Consider the following 18,323-nt stretch of genomic DNA (forward strand, 5'->3'; position numbering starts at 1 on the left):
ACTGAGGATTCATGCAGGGCGCTATGATACATATGAATATGTATAAACATTGGCGTATAGAAGTTAGCCAAATTTACCGGATAAATTGAATACAAAAATTTTTCAAGATTTTCTTTAATGATGCATTTTTATTTTAGGAAATGCAAAGACGATACGAAACGACAACAGTTCCCGCTTTGGAAAATTTATGCAAGTGTGTTTTGATGATTCGAACTGTATAAAAGGCTGCATTATTCAAGATTATCTGCTCGAACAGTCCCGGATAACATTTCAAAGTGAAGGAGAACGGAATTATCATGTTATGTATCAATTGGTTGCTCAGGGGCTGAAAAATAAGGAAATGGCACAAGCTCTCAATTTGAGACCTCCAGAATTTTATAAGTATCTTAACACTTCGGATATATTAGCAATAGATGTAAATCTTGAATCAGCAAAGTTCGATGCTTTGACAATGGCGTTTACAGTTTTACAAATTCCTCAAAGCGTAATAGATGGTGTTTTTAAAGTTTTAAGTTCGATATTATGGTTAGGAAATATTGATTTCATGGACATTGATGGTGAAGGATGTGATTTTTCAAATTCGGATCAAGAAATTATCATTAATATATCAAAACTTTTGGGACTTAAGCCTAGCGATCTTAAAAAGGTTCTCCTAATGCGTCAAATAAATGTTAGAGGAAATATTACTGAAATACCGCTAAAAATGCAAGAGGTAAGTATCATCCACAATAAAATAGATAATAAAATTAAAAATAGAGAATTTTACCATTGAACTAGATAAAGTTAAAATGTACATATATACATATGTATATTCTTAATCAGTTTATCCAGCCTAGACAATATATCTATTTCCATTTTCAAAACTAACCTGCGTAACTAAATACAGTAGCGGACAGTGAAATGTGGACACTAAAAAAACGAGATTTATTTATGGGATGTTTTTTAAAAAAAGCTTATTAAACTAAGTGTTGAGCTATTCGATATAGTTTATGTGTGTACAGTTTATTTGTTAAGTAGGCGAAATATGGGGTGTGTAGGTGTAACGAAAGAAAAAGCGAGATGTGCCGGTTGATCAAATCAAAGCGATGAAATGAAGACGCAGGGTCTATTCAATATGCGAGAGAAGTGGTTAATAGATCAAGACGAAAGAAAATGAGTGCGATAATGTGCAAGCAAGAGAGAGAACGAAAGAAGCGATAGATGCTCGGCAGCTGCAGTAGTAAAATGAAGAAGGAGATATAAAGAGGCGAAAGAACGGCCGCTGCCGTGAGTTACAATATTTATATGCCGTGGGCAATGCAAATAGCAAACAAAAGTGAAATTACGTTATTTTGCTCCACTGCTATTTTTGAGGATTTTGTAATGGAATTTCAACCTGGGAAACCAGACTCTAAGTAAAAAATGTAAATGCATTATATATTATTATTATTATAAAAACAGTTAGGGGTTTTTTTTGTTCGCCATCCGATATTTTATTTTCTTTTTTCTCTAACTCCCTCTCTATATCTTATGCTGTTTTCCACCAGCTTTCGATGCTCAAAAGTTAACGTTATGATCTTACTTTGATGATTGACTTCATCTTACGTCCTGAGGAGGTTGGTCATTTTACCAAATCGATTTTTAAAAAGTGATTATAGAAAGTTTGGTGCTAAAAGTACCAAAACTAATGTTTTCTGACCTTGCCTTCTCAGTTTCAGTAGTTTTTATTTTTTTTTCTTGCTCTTTGATTTGAAAACAAGTTGTCAACTAACAGCTAATGAATATATCTTTGCTATCAAAATGTTTCTCGACTGACTTATAAGTTTTAAAATTCACCCTATCGGCTTAAAGTTGGTTAACATTAGTGTTCACATTTCAATATCCAATACTGTATGTGTATCAGGAGTGCCACAGAAATCTCTAGAGATTTTGTCACGAGAGATTTAAAGTGTTGACTAACAAATCTGACAACCTTTTTATACCCGTGTTTTAAAAGTTAAAGGGTATATTAGATTTGTGGTAACGCACAGAAGAACGTTTTCGTCCCCATAAAGTATATATATTCTTAATCATCATCAATAGCCGAGTCGATAAATCTATGTCCGTCCGTCTTGAAGAGCGCCTAGTTCTCAGAGACTCTAAGAGGTAGAGCAATCATATTGTGTTTCCAGACTCATGTGATGTCACACTGATACAAGTGTATTTCAAAATTTCTCCCCGCCCCCACAGCGGAGGAAAATTTGTGGCATCAAAAATTTTGATGATTACGATATCTATCTATTGCCGAATTTGGTTCAGATCAGATTACACTACCCAACACGATTTTCCTCAAGAAACCAAACCAACTTTTTCTGAAAGATTTGGGGGTTAGAAATTGTTTGATGATATTTTTTTTGTTCTATGTTTTTTTTGAATTTTTGAAAACTTTTATTTTTGTTTAAGCCTTTTTCAGAGGTAGCGCTTCTTTTTTTCACATAGCTTAAGTAACTTTCATTGGGTTGCAAATAACTTTGCAATTCTGAAAAGCTTATTATTGCAGCTATAAATAAGACCCAAGCGCTTTGTGGTTTTAGTTTACCGTCTGGGAAATATTAAGCTTTAAAATCAAAAAATTATGATTTTTGTGCAGTATTTTTTCATATATCATATATTTTACCAATCCTGCAGTTGGAAACTTTGCTATTTTTTTTAGGGTGTCAGATCCTTTCGAAAATTCATTTGGACCGATAAAGATGTGACCCTTTCTAGACAAGTGTGCAAATTACTTTGGATTATACTTCCGCTTTTAGAGAGTAAAGTTTTTCCACTGTTCATAAAGTCCCAGCTACCCTGGAAACGCCATCTCTGCCGCCGATCAGCTTTGTAACCCTAAAACAGATTGGAGCCGTACCCAAGAAATACGCAGGTATTAAAACGTCTAAGTCGTCGGGATGCTCTGAAAACGCTCTGGTCTAGAACTTATTATAGCAGTCCAGAGTCCGCCAGTCGAAATGATCCGCAATTCTGCGGATTCTTACTTTGCTCTCACAAAGTTGTTTACCTTATCGGACCCAGTTTCCCTGGGTAAACCGCGAGTAAAAATGAATCGCTTTTGAACGCTGACGTCGACAAATCCTGCACAAGTTAACGGCCTTGGTGTCAAAGCATATGAAGAGGCAAATGTAGCTTTTGATGGGTGGTCTGGTCCGCACCTCACTCTTGTACAAGAACGGACCACAAAAATCCACACCGGTAACTGCAAAAGCGTACGACGAGGAAATGTAAACCGCTGAGGGGTAGACAAACTCTCGAGGAAAAAGGTCCACGCTGACGACAGAATATCTGGCAGACTCTCATTCCATTGGAGCTGAAGGAAAATCTTTGCCTTTACGATCAGTCCTACGGAATCATAAAAACGAGCAATAGTTGACAAAATAGAACGTTTAGTTTTGTTGCCAAATGAATATGCCTCTGATACATGTATAAACGGAAAACAGCTCGCATTCTCGTCCCACGTTATTGTGTTAACCGAGACCTTGTTAATGCCGGACCTCCTTAGTTCCGAAGTTATGGCAGGTCGATACACAATTTTTAGAAATGACCTTTCATCTCTCCTCATTGCAGTGGACTCAAACTTCACGTCGGAATATTTTATAGTCCAGGTTCAACAAGACCTGGAATTCCTGTGCGTAAAATTGATTCAGAGCTGTGCTCTGTTGCGGATCTTATTATGAAAGGCACAAACATTTTTTACAATGAATTATAGAGGTATACATATATCTGATTCTTGTGTCTCATTTTCTTGTCCGATTAGATTTAGGAAGTCGCCTTGGCTTACCAAGGAGTTATCCTGTCTAAAAAACTTTGATTCAAGACTTTATAAAAAATTTTAAGAAGTTGGTTCTTCTTCTTATCTCTCTCGCTGTGCAATAACTCGGTCAAATTTCTCCGTTCTTAACTCGCAATGCTATAAAAATACCTATCTCGATGCAGGGTATGCTTTTCACAGGACTCTAAACAATATTACAGCTTCGTAAACAGTAAGCGTAGAACGTCCGCACATCCATCCTCGCTATCATATCTTAATTCGTCGGCAAACAATGATCAGGCAATTGCCGATCTTCTTGCCTTATTGTTCCAAACAACCTAATCCCAAGATAGCTACTCTGGTCAGCCGTATCCATACAGTTTACCAAGGTCAAACGGCATTTTCAGACCCGTGTTAAATGAAAGCTTACTTCTTCATGAACTTCGATTAGGTTGTGTACTCAGGTACTGTACCGACGCTCTGTGTCGACACCTGCTTAAACTACTCATCCTATCAATTAATGCTTCATACTTTCCCCGATCTATGAGGAATCTTTTATCATTCCTCTCCATAAGGAAGGTATCAAGTCTGACGCAAAGAATTATAAAGGTATATCTACGTTATCCGCTATTCTTAAAATTTTTGAAAAAATGTTAACTCCACATTTTCAATATCTCTGCAAATCACTTATATCTCCAGCTCAGAACGGATTTGTAAGGCGACGATTAACAACCAAAAATTTATTAGAGTTTACCTCTTTTATTATTAAAGGTAGTTTGCAGACGGATGTTATTTACACAGATTTCAGTAGAGCATTCGACTCTGTAAACTACTCCTTTCTAGCACAAAAACTTGACCTTTTTGGAGTTTACATCCATTCTTTTCAAATAGATTTCCCTTTCAAAAACTCTTTTTCTTCACCTGTTAAGGTTACTTCTGGAGAGCCACAAGGCAGCCAGGCCCCCTATTTTCACACTCTTTGTTGATGACCTGCCTTCAGTATCAACAAACTCTCGAATAATCATGTATGTGGATAATGTTTAACTCTGTGTCCAGTATAAGGACATTTTATTTCACTCTCGCTTGCAGTCCGAACTCAATAACTTTCAGTCATGGTGTTGTGAAAATATGTTACAGGTCGAAAAAAATTAATTCATGGCCAACATTTTTAGTTTTGGATGGACGCATTAATTAAGCGTCGTTTAAGTAAAAAAAGCACTACCTCTGAAAAAAACCATGAAAAAATAGCAGATTTTACAAATTCTTAAAAAAAAAAAATATATAAAAAAAAAATAAAGTACTACAAACAATTAAAAATCCCGAAATCTATCAGAAAAAAGTCATTTTGGTCCACAGCCGAAAGAAAAAGTTAAATTTTGTTGGGTATTGTTATTTATAAAAAAGGGCACAGCTCGAGAACGGCTAGACCGATTATCATGGTATTTGATTTATTGAATTTTTCTCCATCCAGGCAAGGAAAATCGCGATTTTAGAACGGCTGGACTGATTTTCATGGTTTTTGATTTGTTTAGTTTGTCTCCGTCTAGAATAGCAAAATAACATTTAAAAACATTGGGAAACCCGATCGCTGCTCAGAAAATTGCGCTCGGAAAACGTTTGTGTTGCTTGATTTTTTATATGGAAAGTAATACATAAATAAAAAAATGAATTCAGTCAATTTAGAGTTCTTATAGAGTATAGATGAAATACACATTATTAGACCGTAACACATCGCTACAGCCTCTTTTTGGCCCCTAACAGCCTCTGCGGTTGTTCTCTTGAGAGAATTACCTTGGTTTATGATCTTGGTGTTAAACTAGACCACAAGTTAAAGTTTTCTGAACACATTTCTACCATGGTAAATAAGGCCATGGGTCAAAGGAGTTTGACGATCCCTATATAATGAAGACTTTTTATATCTCGCTTCTTCGTCCGATATTAGAGAACGGCTCTTGAGGACAAAGTACACTAGGACCGTATAAAATCAGTCCAGAAAAACTTTTGACTTTTTTCTCTGCATGGCCTTAACTGGGATGCAAGTGTGAGACTGCCAGCTTACCCTCGTAGATTGCTTTTAATAAACCTTTCAACCTTAGTTAATCGTAGAAAAATGCTTCGTGTGATTTTTATGCACAACCTGATCAAGGGTGACGTAGATAGCCCTGACTTCTTGAGCCGCATAAACTTTACGATTCCTATTAGATCTACTAAAAACTTTATTCCTTTGTTCCTTCTACTTTGTAGATCAAATTATTCCTTGCATGAACCGTTTAGGGTCCTATGCTCGGACTTCAATTCCCTCTACTATATAATATCCACCACTAATTCCCTTCCTCTTCTTAAATCACATACCTTTCCCGTAATTAGTACAATTTCGTAGCTATCTTTGCATGTATAGCTCTTTGAGTTGTGTTTAGCTTTAATTTTCCTCGAATATTAGCCTAACACCTATCTTTCCTGCATGCTCGCGATCGGTTCGGTAACACGCGTCGCGCGTCATGCGGCAGCGCCCCTCGGTCGGTTGGTCGGGAGGAGGGGGTGCGTTTCTGCCTGGGTGACTTCGGCTTGTTGTCGCATGGGCCAATTGATGGTGCAGTCATTGCATATCAACGCCCAGACATTAAAAAAAAACGGACAGGCGGATAAAAAGAATTCGTATTTATCGAGTCGGCTATTGATGCTGATCAAAAATATGTATATAAACAGACATATACTTTATTAAGTCGAAAACGCACTAGTGAACAACGAAAAACAAAAAAAAAATCTTTTTTAAAACATGCTCATCCAGATTTGCACAAAGGCTGTTTTTTTTATTAATTATTAAGATCATAATTAGCTTCTTTTGTATTCTTAAATTGTCTTTCATTTTAGGCTATAGAAAATCGGCATGCGATGGCCAAAGCACTGTACTCCAGAACCTTCACATGGCTTGTTATTAAAATAAATAGCTGCACGAATCCTGGAAAAGATGGTGCTCAGTTTTTAGGCGTTCTCGACATATTTGGATTTGAAAATTTTTCTCACAACTCATTTGAGCAACTTTGCATAAACTATACAAATGAAAAGTTGCACAAGTTCTTCAATCACTATGTATTCGCCTTGGAACAATCAATTGTGAGTATTTAAGTATTGTATTGATATTATACATTAATAGCTAATTCAATTTATTTTATTATTTATTGATTTATTAATTAATTTATTTACATACAATGCAACATACAAACAAGTTTTGACATGACATTTTTGGATGGATAAAAAATAACATAAAGTATTTTCACCTTAGTAATTAGGATGTATTTCTTTTTTGATTAACTTCTCTTCCATATTAGTCAATTTGAAAAATTGAAGTTCGGTCTGCAAATAAATAACATTTTATAACACAGTCTGACTTTTATTATTAATCTATTATTACTCTTTACATATGTACATATTCCTATATTCTTGCTCAGCATCATTAGCCGAGTTGATCAGTGACACCCGAATAAACCAACCATAGCCAACAATAGTTAACAAATGCATGAGGAAATATGTATGTTCGTTTTCGAAAGTAAATCATTTACCTCGCAAAATGTATTCGTATTCGTACAAAAATAAAAAAAGAATTCTCCTTACTAGCTCTCAAATGCTTACCCCGGGGGAGGCAGGAAGGACAGCTCCCACCCCCTTTAGCATGTTAAATAAACATTGGAAATTTGTTTAATTGATTTTAATCAGGGACTGCAAATAATGATTATTTGTTTTTTTATTAGCAGAAAAATCATTCAATTAAAGAAAGTTTAACACAGCGAGAAATACAGGGGTGTCACAGAAATCACTAGTGAAATGGGAAACCGCGCCGAGGATTTCCGCTTCAAAATTTCCGCCGTGACACAGAATTCCGAGCGATATAATTTTTCTTAGCATTGTCACAAACCAAATTCGAACTAAGGCTAGGGTTGACACATTTCAAGATTCAATTCGAATAGGGTTCATTTTGCAGTTTTATTGATTTTTTCATATCAAAACAATTGGTTTGTCTTTTTTTCTTTTATGGTATCCAATAATTGATTTTTTAAAGCTGTAATTTTATAATTTCAAACCAAAAAAACAGCCCATTTCGTGCGAGTCAGACAAAACAATGTACTCGGAAACTCTAGCAGTTGTCTGGCAACTCTCCATGCATGGCAGCAATCAGCTGTTCAAAAAAAAACACACATCTGAATTTTACGGTAAACTTAATTAAAATGCTTTTACCGAGATTGTTGGCCATCGAAGAACTACGGAGGCAACATATTAGAATACAAAACTTGCAGCGCAGGCTTCTCAGATGCGCATCGGACTCGTTTTCACGTTCAGACGATACGTATGTGGTTTTTTGGGATTGTGTTCTCAAACTACTGCTAATTTAGTTCATTACAATTACCAGTTTTTGGTATAATGATCGCTATGCTTCTTTTTGTGCTGCCATGGGTCTGCACTTAGCCGAACAGGCGTTTTTGACATAAATGCAATTGCAATAATGTGTAGAAATGGTTTGTTAGTTTTGTTTTGGCATTTTGAAGCGATGCCACCTGGCAGAACTACAAATGACTACAAATATTTTCACAGTTCGCACAAAAAGTATGCACACGTTTGACGTAAAGGAAGTTTTACTGCAATTCGCTTTTTTTTTGTAATGCCTAATTAAAGAAAAACAGAATGCTTTCAATATAATTAATATTAAATATATTGCTCCGAATTCAACTTAAAAAAGGTGGCATTACTGTATTAGCTTCGAAAGTCCGAATAGCCCGAGGTGGCCACCTCGTTCTGCAGCGGATTGAGAGCGGAATCGTTAAGTGAAAATTCCGTCAGCGGATTGAATAGTGATTTACTAAAATGCTTATTTTAACTTAACATGTATAATGTTAAATTAATTGGATGAGGGTTAATCACCAATTGAACAACCTAATGGGAAAGTAAGATTCAAATCATTTAGGTGTGTTTTATGGGTGTATTTAATCAAATCGCTGGATAAATTGTGAGCGATTTTGATTCCGCTGAAAAATCGGTGTGTGGCACGGCGGAATGGAATTGAGGGGATTTTCCAGCGGAAGTGATTTCTGTGGCACCCCTGATATACCAGTATTCATCTTTGAATAAGCGTAGAGGCGTCTCAGGGTGTCCCACAGATAGAGTCCCAAGATAAAACAGCTGCAGGTCCAAGATCTTCAAAGTAGGGTTTATTCAGTATGTACAAGTAGGATCGCGTGCAAACGGCCTTATAAGCAAAACGAGTGTAAAGCGAAGTGATTCGAGGCTAGCGCTCAGAAAATGCCGGTGGCTGTCGGCAGCGAGAGATGGAGCGTAAGCTCGAGCGAGGTGAAGCATAGTTTGACTGCATGTGGTGCAGCCAGGCAAGGACCTGTGAGTATACCCATTAGCATCCTACAGTCCTTCTGTGGTAGGTGCAGTAGGTAGCGGCTGAGTTTACCATTGCTCTCCTTTCACATGGTTTTGCGATCTTGCAGTTGGGGGTTCTCCTCCACCTGCTACTGGCCTGTATGTGTGCCCGCCTCTCTAGATAGCTTTGATGCATTCTGAGGGAGACAGGCTTGTCAGGCTTGTCGTTTGCCAGCCCGACGCCTTCCTTAGCCAGCACGTCTGCTGTCTCGTTGCCTTCGATGCCCTGGTGGCTGGGAACCCAATATATCCGCACTGAATTTGTAGTGCTTAGGAAATCTAATGCCTCCCTTCTTGCCAGGACATTTTTGGAACTGACCGCTGACGACTGCATGGATCTTATCGCCGCCTGGCTGTCTACGAACAGGTTGACCACATCATGTGGGCGATCCGTACATCGAGCAACCTCCGCCGCTTTCGGTATGGCGAAGACTTCCGCCTGGAATATGCTGCATTGGTTCGGTAGCTTATAGGACAGCCTTATTTCAGGGTCTGTACAGTATATGCCCGCACCTACTCCTCTCTTCATCTTGGAGCCATCCGTGTATATGTTTAGGTGTTCATTCTGATCCCAACTTTCTTTCCAGTCGTCGGGTCCCATGTGTATCGCTGTTTTGACGTCCAGGCAAGTTCGGTGGATCATGTAGTCAGATATACTCATCATGTCTCGGCCTATTGAACTGTGCCCGAATCCTTGCAGCGACATATTGCCTGATGCGACTAGGCGTTGTGCTGCCTTACCGGCAGTCAGTTGAGCGTGGATGTCCAGATGGTTGATTCCGAGTATTGTTTCGAGTGCTTTTGTTGGGGTTGACCTCAGCGCCCCAGTGATGCAGAGCAGTGCCTGCCGCTGAGTCTCGGCCTATTGAACTGTGCCCGAATCCTTGCAGCGACATATTGCCTGATGCGACTAGGCGTTGTGCTGCCTTACCTGCAGTCAGTTGAGCGTGGATGTCCAGATGGTTGATTCCGAGTATTGTTTCGAGTGCTTTTGTTGGGGTTGACCTCAGCGCCCCAGTGATGCAGAGCAGTGCCTGCCGCTGAGTTCCATTAGCTTGTTGTAGGTTTTCTTTTCCGTAGCCTGCCACCACACTAAGACTCCATACAGCAGAGTCGGTCGCATCCAGTGCATTAAAGCAGCTGACAGGCTCCATGTACTGCTGAGCATCTTCTTGGATGCATATAGCGCAATGGTGGCCTTCTTCACCCTTTCCACAACATTGGGCCACCATGCCAGCTTGCTGTCCAGTACTATGCCGAGGTATTTGACTTGTGTCTTCGGGGTCAGCCTGGTTTTTTCAATTTTCGGGGGATCCATGCCGCTACCTTGTTGCTCTTGGTAAAGAGGATGAGGTCCGTCTTGTCCGCGTTGATACTGAGTCCTACTTTTTCCGCCCACTCATATCTCCCTGAGTGTTGATTCCATTATGGAGCTTAGAGTCGATGGACATACTCCCGTAATAATTATGCTTATGTCATCCGCATAAGCTGTTATTTTTGGGGCTCTCCTTTCGAATCTCTTTATTAGGTCGTCGACCACCAGTTTCCACAGGAGGAGTGACAAGACCCCACCCTGAGGTGTGCCTCTGTGTGCCCCTTTCACCATCGAAGCGGTGCCCCACTCTGAATATACCCGTTTGCAACTTAGAAGGTTCTTTATCCAGAGGTTGATTGCGGGATGTGTAGAAAAGAGGTGAGGCTTATCGGTCTATAGTCATTGGGGCTCATATGGCTGCACTTTCCTGCCTTTGGAAGGAAGAAAATCCTCGAGGTCCTCCATTGAATAGGGATATAGCCCGTGCTCAGGCAATGTGAGTATATTGCAAAGAGCCATGGGGTGATCACGTCTTTGGTCGCCTGTAGCATGGCTGGAAATATACCGTCTCGTCCAGGTGCTTTTGTACCCGCAAAGGAGTCTATAGCCCAGTGGATTCTCTTAGACGATATGAGATCTGTTCTAGGGTGCTGTTCCTAAGTTGCTAGGTCCTGATGCTCTGTAGCGTCAGCCACCTCGGTGCATCCTGGGAAGTGGGCTTCCATTAGTGCTGTTAGGGATTCTTCGCTGCCCTCGGTCCACTGTCCATCATTTCGTTTCAGCTGACTCTGTATGGCGGGTTGCTTTGATAGCAACTTCCGGAGTCTGGCCGTTTCTGGGACTTTCTCGATATTGGAGCAGAAGTTCCTCCACGAGTTTCTTTGTGCCTTGCGTATTTCCCTTTTGTACTCCCTGAGTAGGGTTTTGTATTCCTCATTGATTATCTCGTCGTTCGCCAGTTTGGCGATTTTGAAGAATTCTTTGAGGTTATTTCTTTGAAGCGATAAGTCCCGGTTCCACCAGAGTGGTCTGGTTCTCTTTTTCTTTCTCGAGGGTGGGCATGCTGCGTGGTACGCATCCAGTAGCTCATTGAAGAGGGTCTCTAGGGACGTTTCCATTTCTTCCGGAGATTTCACTGTGCCCGGACGAGTCGCGAGCTTCGAAGTAACCGTATTTTTAAACTTTTCCCAGTTTGCGTTCCGGAGGGTTTCTATAGACAGTTATCTTCGGAGAGTGTTTAAATTCGCACTTAAACTGAATGTACTTGTGGTCTGAGAAGGATGGTCTTTCAAGGACTCTCCAGCCAGATACCAAAGTACTGTTCCACGTTACGAGTGTTAGATCTAGTACATTAGACGAGGCGGGGCCTACGACGGTGTGCTCCTCCTCTACGTTTGCTACATCTAGATTAGTGGATAGTATAAAATCTAGGAGTGACTCACCTCTTTCGTTGATATCGGGGTTTCCCCACACGCTATGGTGGGCATTGGCGTCCGTACCAACTATGAGTTGCTGGTCTTTCGGACTGGCTTCCGCCACCAGACTCCTTAGCTCCTCCGGTGGAGCTGACCTGTCGTGTGCCATGTAGCAGGATGCTACCATAAGGCGCTTGTCCTCGCTTTCAAGCATCACCGCAGCCAGGTCATCAGTGCTGTAATGGGACATAAGATAAGCATGGATTCCCTTTCGTACGAGTACGGCGGTTCTGGTCCTGCTTACCGATGGTGGGTGGAAAATATTGCCTCTCTGCCTCCTTATTGATCTGGAGGATCATGTGCTGGCCCCCCTCATTGAGTAATGGGCTACCAGCATGCAAGATTTTCCAGTCAGCCGTTGGCACCTCTGTATTCTGCCTCTGGAGGAGTTTCAGTGCTCGGTCTCCCTGGACTGCAATGGGGAAGAGCACCTTCGCCTTTGGGATGGAAGGGATCATCTCCCTGTCCACTACCTCCAGCTTGGCCCCCTCCCACAGAGCTTCCAATTTGGGCACCACTTGCACCAGCCACTTCCTCGTCGGGTCATCATTACATTTGAGGATCTTTACATTGTTCAGCCATCCCGCACTGTCGAAGGTGGGCATGGCAGCATGGACCTGTTTCCACTGCGCCGCCGTCATCTTCCCATTTTCGTCGCTGCGGTCGATCAGGTCCACGATGAGGTGTCTCTTGGACAAGTCGCTCAACTTGGCCTTCTGCTTGGGCTTTCGCGTCGCCGCGTTGCCGCTTTGCCGCTTGCCCGCCGGAGTGTCCTTAGCACATTCGATCGAGCGTTGCCTTTTGGTGCCCATCATCTCCAAAACCCTATTGGCGAATTCGCCCTTCGTCGCCTTCATCTGAGGCAGCTGCGCGTAGTGAAGACGCCTCTCTTCTACCTTCTGTTCAGCCCAGGCTAGTTTGGACTTTTCCTCTTGGGAGATGTCCTCTTTGCCTTGTAGCCGGCTTCGGATTTTGAGGGCCGCCTTGTATTGGGCCTTAGCCTTCATCCCCTCTCTAGAACGCTTCGGCCCTTCCCTACGCAGGGAGCTGGTACCTGGTTCAGGCGAGCGGAGAAGGCTTTTTTCTTCCGTTCTGCTTACGCTGAGCACGCTCTCCAGGTCCGAGTCTGTTTCGACCACAGCACCCGTGCGGCTCAGCTTGCAGAGAGGCGTTTTGGTGGCAGTAGCTTTGAAACTAATATGACCTGCTCCCGCCATATTAAAGTTGTGACCGCTGGCGACACGCAGAGAGGATTGCTCCTCCCCGTGCCCGCCGGTGTTAGCAGTCACAATTTCCACCGACGTTTGGACTATCATCCCAGTCCCTGTTCGATCCTTGCTCCGGTCCATGTGGTTAATATTTACCGGGGGAACCACCCCCTAGCGTTTTATGCCTGACCGCCAGGCACCTCCAGCCATGGCCATGTGGTTCAGTTCCCCCAATTTTATATCGGGAAGATCTGGTCCTGGCCTTAGCTAGACACTGCATTAGCTTGGACAGAGCAAGCGGCAATGCATTACCCGATCCGGGATAATGCAGTGCCCATTGCCCGGCCGGCACCCTCTGGGAGGGTTCAGCTGGAGGATTTTCGCCTACCCAAAAATATTTAAAAATCAATAAAAAAAAAATAAAAAAATAGCCACAAAAGTAAAAGTTTTGGTCTAAAATCATTTAGTTAAACATATTTTAAATAAAATAAAATTTATTTCATTCCAATCCGTAGTCCAAAAAGAACGATATAAGTTTTATAATGTATTTGTAACTAATCAAAAAATTTTCTTTTATAAGATTTTCTTAAATTAGAATTATTTTGTTCAGAGATTAAATTTACAGAGAAAGCTACTTTAATATGATTTTACATAAAGCTAATAAAAGCACAATTGCCAATTGCCACAATCCCAGCCAATAAACTCGACGAAAAAATTTTTGTTTTCTTTTTTATTTAAACAACTATTACTTAGCCATGTGTTGATTAAAAACGGATTAAAGTTTTTTACTAATTTGAGGTCGCTGATTTCAAATATGATCTATGATTTAAAACTAGTTATTTTTTCTTAGTAATGTAACTGTTAGCTTTGCAAAACAATAAAATTGTGGAAATCGATTTGAAATCAGCGATCTCAAATTAGTACAAAAAACTTTTCAATTTTCAATCAACACACAAAAAATTCAATTTTATTCCCTTGTGTAATACTACTCGACACGAGTTTTCCTCAAGGAACAAAACCAACTTTTTCTTAAAGATTTGGGGCTTAGATATGGTTTGATGATATTTTTATACCCGTACTCAAAAAAGGGTATAGATTTGTGTTAAAGTGGATGTATGTAACGCAGAGAAGTAAACGTTTCCGACCCCATAAAGTGTATATATTCTTGATCAGCATTAATAGCCGAGTCGAAAGAGCCATGTCTGTCTGTCCGTCCGTCTGTCTGTCTGTCCGTCTTGTTGAGCGCATAGATCTCAGAGACTATAGGCTAGGGTAACCAAATTTGGTTTCTAGACTCATGTGATATCACACTGCTACAAGTGTATTTCAAAATTTGGCCCCGCCCCCTTCCGCCCCCACAAAGGACGAAAATCTGTGGCAGGCACAATTTTAAAGATACGATACGATAAAACGCAGTATCGTAGAGAATGACCCTATCTACCAGATTGCCGAATCTGAATCAGATCGGATCATAATTACAGCCAGAATGAAGAAATTCATTTTCAGTTGCTTCCCCCGTCTCCCCCTGCATGAAACACGCTACTGATTCTCTTTCTCGCTCGCACACTCTGCCGCGTTCACTGCGCGAGCAACCCCTAGCGGAGGAGATGAAGAATCTTAACATAGCCAAACAAACTAAAACTAAAATATATATAAAAATTAATTAAATATATTAATAAATTAATTTTTTTTTTTAACAATTTTTCCTCAAGAATTGTTTTTCATTAAAAAATAGTTGTTATTGTTTGTCTTTGCTGACTGAGTAAGAATAAATATAATATTTTAATTTATTCCCTAAGGAAAAGTCGAAATTACAACTTGAGTTTTATTTTTGAGCAAAAAATAAATCTCAAAGAATAATGAATATTTTTTGAGTTATAAAGTGTAACTTATGTTGTGAGTGAGTCAATAAAAACTAAAATTAATCATTATTGTATAATTTTTTGAATAAAACATATAATGATTACAGTCCCTGATTTTAATAGAATTCTGTCCCAAAAACCTTCTGTCGCCTTCCTATCTTGTATTAAATTTCAAATATTACAACATCTCTTATACGTTTTGTGTCTCCTTTTTTTCAGTATAAGCAAGAGGATATAATGTATACACATGTAGAGTTTACAGATAATTCCCAATGCCTGGAACTTATTGAAAAACCTCCAAGATGTGTATTTAAGTTGCTTACGGAGCAATGTCATATGCCCAAAGGTTCAGATTCGGCCTATTTAAATAATATGCATACGGAGTTTGAGTTTCATCCAACTTATATTAAAGGTTCTGATCGTCGTCATTGGGAAACTGAATTTGGTATTAGACATTACGCTGGTAGCGTTATTTATGCTGTTGATGGATTCGTTGATAAAAATCGAGATGTTCAGCAAGATGTTTTATTTGATTATATGAGCCGTAGCGAAGATTTATTTGTCAAGGATCTTTCCAAATATCAGGTAAGTTCTTTTTTGTTATCTTATTTCGTTTTCCTACTCATGGTTAGGTTGGGTTTATAGGGCTGCTGGACCGAAGTGATGCCCACACTAGGGATGGGTATCGTCACTAACCATACAGTATATAGATGTGCCAGTTCATACAACGAAAGGGGCGCAGCTGAGGTTTCTGTCCCAGCACCCCCAGGTCTTCGGCTAGGGTGCTGGTACCATTCGGCTGTGGTGCTGAGACGTTCGGGTCGTGGGCCTGAGACGTTCGGCATTTTTTCGACATGTTCGATTCATGACGAGATGCGAAAGCAAGCTGAGAATTTCAAATGTATGTGTGTAAACAGACACGACACAATTTTGTATCAATTCTTATTTTCCGAAACAGTTTTGAGTTTGTTTTGAGTTTCGTTTCCAGGTTACGTAAATGTGTGTGTGCCATGTATTCACACATACTGTGCTTGTGTGTGGGCTCTACAATTGTTGACCGCTTGAATTGGTTTTTCGTTTTGTTTTGAGGGCTGATGTGATGTAGCGACCTATTCAGGGCCGGATCAACCCTCAACCGGGCCCTGGGCAACCATCAATCTGTGGCCCTCCTTTATTTTGTATTTTTCTCAGTGGCTATTAAATTTTTTATTCATTATTTGGAGTTTTGTTTTTCAACAAAATTTTTCTGTTATTTCTAGGAGGGCCCTAGGCAAATGCTAATCCGGCCCTGGACCTATTCCCGTCGTAAGACTTCATATTTTCTTGGTGTGTTCTGTCGCTCGACTCGACGCGGGTCGGGTCGAGGCATTTACGAAGCCGTTCATAAAATATTTTTTCGTTTTGTTTTGAAAAGCTGATGTTGCGTCGGGCGCGCTGGGTATTTCTTCCATTCTCTTTTAGGCTAGCCTTTGCCTCTGCTTTCGGCTTCGTCAATGCCTCGACCCGCGTCGAGTCGAGCGACAGAACACACCAAGAAAATATGAAGTCTTACGACGGGAATAGGTACAGGGCCGGATCAGCAGTTGCCTAGGGCCCTCCTAGAAATAACATACAAATTTTGTTGAAAAACAAAACTCCAAATAATGAATAAAAAATATAATATCCACTGGGAAAATTGATGGATTGATGGATTGATGGTTGCCCAGGGCCCGGTTGAGGGTTGATCCGGCCCTGAATAGGTCGCTACATCACATCAGCTCTCAAAACAAAACGAAAAACCAATTCAAGCGGCCAACAATTGTAGAGCTAACACACAAGCACACTATGTGTGAATACATGGCACACACACATTTACGTAACCTAGAAACGAAACTCAAAACAAACTCAAAACTGTTTCGGAAAATAAGAATTGATACAAAATTGTGTCGTGTCTGTTTACACACATACATTTGAAATTCTCAGCTTGCTTTCGCATCTCGTCATGAATCGAACATGTCGAAAAAATGCCGAACGTCTCAGGCCCACGACCCGAACGTCTCAGCACCACAGCCGAATGGTACCAGCACCCTAGCCGAAGACCTGGGGGTGCTGGGACAGAAACCTCAGCTGCGCCCCTTTCGTTGTATGAACTGGCACATCTATATACTGTATGGTTAGTGGTATCGTCAAGCAAATATCGATATGTATATAAAAAAAAAATATCAAATAGAATATCATATCGTAATTAGTATCGTCATATCGACTTGAATATCGATCAAATCGGTATTAATGAACTATATATTTTTGTTGTTAAATTAGTTTTTTTTTAGTATATGTCTAAAAGTATAATAGTGCCATTAACCATACAGTATATATGGACAATATAATAGGTGTGAGGTTTTTTTCTTAAGATATCGGTTTAAATCGATATAAACATAACATTTTATAAGGAAAATATAGTCTTTTAATATGGTCACACTGTTTCGGTGGGAATTGGGTGAATTCCCGGAGTTAATTAGCTTTCGGGGAAAATTTGTGGATTGGCTAATAGCCATATGACATAAGCAAATGACATTTGCTAACTGAATAGCTGGACTTATGGGAAATGCCTGCAGTCAGAGCGAGAGAACTATATGCGTCAAGCTGGCTGACCAGTTGAGCTGGGAGCAGCGCTGCGGCAGAATTAATCAAAAATTTTACTTTGCGCATACAATTTTACTGGCTTGGTGGGTATGTTTAGCTGAAAAACATCCTTTTGTATCAAGTAGTGCCTTAGTTGTTCGACTGAAAGCCATTAGACGTGTCTAGAGACGGCTACGAACAATAATGTTCCATTCTGTCTCTCATGCTATCTCTGTGAAACTCGGGGAATACCTAGAAAATCATCATCTAGGATCGACGATCGCATGGTTCAGTTGGTCAAGTCTTCAAAGAAGTTCCAGCAGGATAATGACTTAAAACACGCCTCACGAGTGGTAAAGGATTGGTTCCGAGAACAAAGTGTGGATGTTCTTGGGTGGCCAAGTCAATCCCTGGACCTTAATCCCATCGAAAATCACTGGGGTGAACTCAAAAGAGAGGTCGGAAAGACTTTTTATCAAATAGTAAAATATCGATTCAATTTAAACATTAATCTTCGTACACCTACGTAAATACAGTTGCCGTTACTGTTCTAAAGGAATTAGTCTAAAATAGTTAATTTGATCATTTTTTACACATTTAAATTCATACATATGTAAACAAGTATGCGAAAAAGTGAAAATATATACACGCAATGTATATGTGCACATTGTACAA

General features: G+C 40.2%; 1 protein-coding gene across 5 annotated transcripts in view; it reads left to right on the top strand.

Moving 5' to 3' along the window:
- LOC111074873 (unconventional myosin-VIIa) overlaps window positions 1-18,323 on the top strand; it is a 348,050-nt gene that overhangs the window by 69,344 nt on the left and 260,383 nt on the right. For 4 of the 5 annotated variants that reach the window (XM_041594221.1, XM_041594218.1, XM_041594219.1 and 1 more), the window contains 3 exons: window positions 138-712; window positions 6,638-6,880; window positions 15,267-15,632. In XM_041594221.1, the coding sequence (XP_041450155.1) occupies window positions 138-712; window positions 6,638-6,880; window positions 15,267-15,632 (1,184 nt within the window). Of the gene's footprint in view, window positions 1-137; window positions 713-6,637; window positions 6,881-6,993; window positions 7,121-15,266; window positions 15,633-18,323 lie in introns of those variants that run through there. The other variant, XM_041594222.1, reaches the window with a different exon arrangement.

Source organism: Drosophila obscura, unplaced genomic scaffold (assembly GCF_018151105.1).
Source record: "Drosophila obscura isolate BZ-5 IFL unplaced genomic scaffold, ASM1815110v1 contig_216, whole genome shotgun sequence".
NCBI classification, from domain to species: Eukaryota; Metazoa; Arthropoda; class Insecta; order Diptera; family Drosophilidae; genus Drosophila; species Drosophila obscura.